Raw genomic sequence first — 4,692 nt, 5'->3', positions numbered from 1 at the left:
AAGCACTTTATGGCTTGAAGCAGGCATCTCGTGCGTGGAACATAAGGATTGATGACTATTTCCAGAAGAATGGATTTCAGTAGTCTCTCTACGAGCATGTGCAATACATGAAGATAGAGACAGACGGAAGCATGCTGATTTCCTGCCTATATATTGATGATCTAATTTTCACTGGCAAAAATTCATAGATGTTTGCCGTTTTCAAGAGGAGCATGGCCAAAGAATTCAAAATGACGGATATTGGTCAGATGGCTCATTTTCTTAGCATAGAAGTCGTGTAAAGCGAGAAGGGAATCTTCATCTCCCAACGACACTATGCAAAAGAAGTACTGAAGAAGTTTGGGATGGACAAATGCAATCCATTGACAACTCCAGTTGAAACGGGATTAGAATTGAGAAAGAATGAGCAAGGAGATGTTTACCCCACATATTTCAAGAGTCTAGTTGAAAGCTTGAGGTATTTAACGTGCACTAGATCAGACATACTCTATAGAGTTGGACTAGTCAGCAGGTACATGGAGACTCCTGACCAGTCCCATTTGAATGCAGCGAAGAGGATACTTCGCTATGTCAAGGGTACCATCACTGATGGTATGTTTTATTCATCAAGAGGTGATTGCAAACTTATTGGCTATTCATATAGCGATTGGGAAAGAGATCTTGATGAAAGAAAAAGCACGACTAGATTCACATTCTTCATGGGAGATACAGCGTTTACATGGTCATCGAAGAAGCAACCCATTGTAACATTGTCATCGTATGAAGCTGAGTATGTTGCTGTCAGCTCAACTGTTTGTCCTGATATATGGATTAGGAATGTACTGAAGTTTCTTGGATTTCTTCAAGATAACCCCACAAAAGTCTATATCAATAATTGATCTGCGATTGCACTTGCAAAGAATCCAATAGTATTCCATAAAAGAAGCAAGCATATTGATACTCGGTATCATTTTATTAGGGAGCGTGTCAAGAATAAAGAAGTGGAGTTGATATCTTGCAGAATGTATGATCAGATTGCTGATATTTTCACGAAGCCACTCAAGCATGATATTTTTGTAAGACTGAAGACAATACTCAGAATTACAAAACCAGGAGAGTCAAGTTTAAGGGAGGATGTTAAAGAGTAAACTTGATGGTGGGACGGTGGCAGCAAAACATGGCAGTAGCTCCACCAACCCCAGCCCACTATTTTTGAATTTACAGTGGAGAGTCGACCACCAACTCATCCTACTTAGTTGAATTTAATTCTACCTATTGTCCATCTTCTACTATAAATAGATGTGTGTGTATGTGTAATGTAATGTGTGGTGGAGTGAGGGTGAATAACTAGTGAGAAGAATAGAGCTTGTGTATCTTAAATTTGTCTCTGTTTGTTTCTTTTTCATATTGAAATTAATGATTTTGTATTTATGTGCAATCCTCACTCAGTTTCTATCACAACCAGTGATTGAGTGAGTCCCCTTCACCCATCAAAAATGAAATCTACGCAAAAAACTAGGCGAGGAGAACGTAGCCTGAAAAATTTAACCCAAAAAAAGTCAACGATCTGGTCAACACTCGGGTCAATAGTCAACAGTGCTGATGTGGCGTGTTAACATGGCAAGCTGGTGTGGCGTGATGACGTCAGCTATGGCTGACGTGGCAAGATGAAATAGGCGCGTGGAGCTCGTGTAGGCAGCATGTGATTGGCGCATGAGGCACATGGACTTTGAATTAGAACATGGCGGCGGCGCGTGCGGGCCCATGCGAGCTCTGATGACGTCCTAGTTTCCATCGATGAGTAGATCGGCAAACGACGATCTCGATGGTACCTATAGAAGCTTGATCAGAGTGATAAGCACTGCGGCCACAGAGGATGCAGTGGTTTGTGGTGTGGTTCCTTGACGGAGGCAGAAGCGCCATAGGGAAGAAGCAACACTACGAAAACAAGACTGCTAAGAGAAGGCCAGAGCATTAGCTCTGATACCATGTTAGAAATACTGAACAAGTATTATTGTATTTCTTGTATGTAAGAGTATACATGGGTGCCTATTTATATAAGAGGCACGGAGTGTAGTACAAGTGCAGTACAAGTAATAAGAGTAGTACAAGTAAATAAGGTTTGGACTTCAGCCGAAAGCCTAATACACGTTAACATAACCAAAAATTAAGGGGCTATTTGTTGGAAAGGGTAGTTTCATTTTCCCATAAAATAGTATAATAAAAAATAGTCACATTCCAATCCAAGAAAATAAAGTGTAAAAATTTTATAATCCAACATCTACAACTCCAAACGTAGAAGAGATGCTAAAAAACTTTTTTTTTTTTTTAAATGTAATAGATGCAATGTGTTGTATATGTTTGCTTTCTTTTTTGTGTGAGGATACATTGTGTTCTTGGTTGTAACTTTTTCTTTCCCCCCAGTTCTAATAGAAATTCCTTTTATTTTATTTTGACAATAAAGACTGCATGTTGAGAACAAATGTAAAGGCTTTAGTTTTCTACAGCAGAGGTGCAGCAGGATTTACAATTTTTTAAAGGATGGACGCATGCAAGTGGTAAAATGCTTTAGGAATTGTGATTATACTCTCTTATCATTATTATTATTATTATTATTATTATTATTATTATTATTATTATTATTATTATTATGGGGCTGGTGTAATACCCCATCCGATCAAAGCACATGCCTTTTCATAGCCCTATGTTTACATAGCCCTTCATGGATTGATGTATAGTCAAAGCATTCACACACGCTGTCTTAAGTTTAGTAGTACTCTTAACTACAAATGGAAGGCAACTATTCAAACAAAAGCATTTAACAACCTCACTATGGAAGGGTGAAGTTGAGAGTCTGCCATATATGGTTGAGCAGGAGGCAAATTAAGAGTAGTATAGATAAATGGAAGAGGTAATTTTATATATTATTTCAAACTTCAGTGTCCAATACACATTTATACGCACATAAATAAAGCATTTATATATATAGTATATAGTGTGTCTCTGCCTGAAAAGGCTAGCTAGCTTTATCATACAATGGAAGCAGAGAAATGAACCATTGGCATGAATCAGCTCGTTAGGCACAGACACTGTGTATATTTGTTTATGGAGTAACATTGGTTTTCAGTTTGGAGCTGAGCAGATCTTTCGAATTTCGCCACCTGCCCCAGTCTTGACTTGGATGGCCCCCATCTTCACCATGGCATTTCCGAACTCCATATTGAAGTTGATTGCAGGGGAGGGGCCTCCAACCCCCAGCAATTGCCGGACTATGGGCTTGGTGGAGTTGTCATTCCACAGCAGTTGATCAGAGGCAAGAACCCCTCTGCTGTTCTTTAGGTTTGAGAAATAAGATGTATCGAACACGGCTGAACTGTCTGTATCCAGCTCCACACGCCTCACTGCATCGCCATTGGGAGGACACAGGGCTTTCAACCGAGGGAGGAAGCTCGGATTGATAGAGGGATCAGCTTTTGACGTCTTGTTGAAGTTATACAACCTATGGCTGAGAAATTGACACGCGGTAGTTCCAATTGTATGCCCCCCTGAAAAACGAACTAAGCAGAATAAGCTGGGTCCATAAATTAAAACATAAAATTAAATTATTTGAATACTCACCCACAAGGGTGACCATATCCTGAAGGTTGAGCCCCTTGTCACTGAATTTTTGTTTCTGTGTTTCAACAGAGTCCAAAAACGAAGGCAAATTTGCCGTTTCAGAAGCTAAAGAGATCAGCCCATCTCTCCGGCCTGTGGGCACTGACCACCTCGGTCCATTAGTCTGCAACCACACACCACCAATATAATTAACATACACCACATATATTTAAGAGCGTAAAACTAAGAAGCCGAGCTGCTGCATTCATGAATCAAATGGGAACATTTAAACAACAAATTAAATCACATAAAATTATATAAACAATTACCAAAATCACGGCATCCCTCGCAGCGAGGGCCAGGATGTCTGCGCAGGATACAACTCCTGGGCAGGCGGACTCCAATTGGGCCTTTGCCTCCTCGATGGCTTCGAACCCCCTCAAGTTGCGGTTCGGTGGGGCGGTTTTCTCTGAAGATGGACCATCGAGGAGGACGGAGCCGTCGCAGCCCCTCACAAAGCAGTCGTGAAAGAACATTCGGAGAATGCCCGGAGCCACCCTCGAGTTTGACGCAAAATGGGCCTCCATGGTTGCCCTCACTATAGATTCTACTTCTGGGCAGGATCGGTCGTAAAAACCCACAGTGAGAGCGGTAGTACTATTGCCGTCGACCTGAGCCCCCTCTCCGGCAGCCAATACGAACAAAAATATTAACCACCCTAATCCACTCGTCATTGTGATTACTTGAACCAAAAAAGAAGCCAGCTAGCTATATCAATTGAATTGGAATTGATATGAGGTGTGGTTGTCTTTGAGTTCAACTCATTGTATTTATAGGCAAATCTACCACCCAAAAGGGGAGAGAGAGAGAGAGAGAGAGAATGATCCAGACACCTACAATTAAACCCCTCGTCATTCAAAAATAGAAACAAAAAATTAGTCATGACTTCACACTTATATGTAGAGTGGGGGTTAGCAGGAAAGTTCCTTATTTTCCTAAGGTGGCAGAAGGAAGAGCTCAATCTTTCCCATGCAAAAATAGCAAAAAGAAGGGGGGAAAATATTTATATATATATAATACACGAGTGGCTCTTCACAATATGGAACATAATTTAAT

General features: G+C 40.7%; 1 protein-coding gene across 1 annotated transcript; it reads right to left on the bottom strand.

The window, feature by feature from the left end:
* Positions 1-2,881: 2,881 nt before the first annotated feature.
* Positions 2,882-4,381, bottom strand: LOC131164435 (cationic peroxidase 2-like). Its single transcript, XM_058121614.1, has 3 exons — positions 3,906-4,381; positions 3,598-3,760; positions 2,882-3,524 (listed from the first exon to the last, which is right to left on the bottom strand). The coding sequence occupies exons 1-3, from the start codon at positions 4,308-4,310 to the stop codon at positions 3,103-3,105; spliced, it is 990 nt and encodes a 329-aa protein (XP_057977597.1). The 5' UTR covers positions 4,311-4,381; the 3' UTR covers positions 2,882-3,102.
* Positions 4,382-4,692: the final 311 nt, after the last annotated feature.

Source organism: Malania oleifera, chromosome 9, assembly GCF_029873635.1.
Source record: "Malania oleifera isolate guangnan ecotype guangnan chromosome 9, ASM2987363v1, whole genome shotgun sequence".
Taxonomy (NCBI): Eukaryota; Viridiplantae; Streptophyta; class Magnoliopsida; order Santalales; family Ximeniaceae; genus Malania; species Malania oleifera.
Note: the sequence above shows the minus strand (reverse complement) of the source record. Positions and strands in the feature narration are given on the sequence as shown.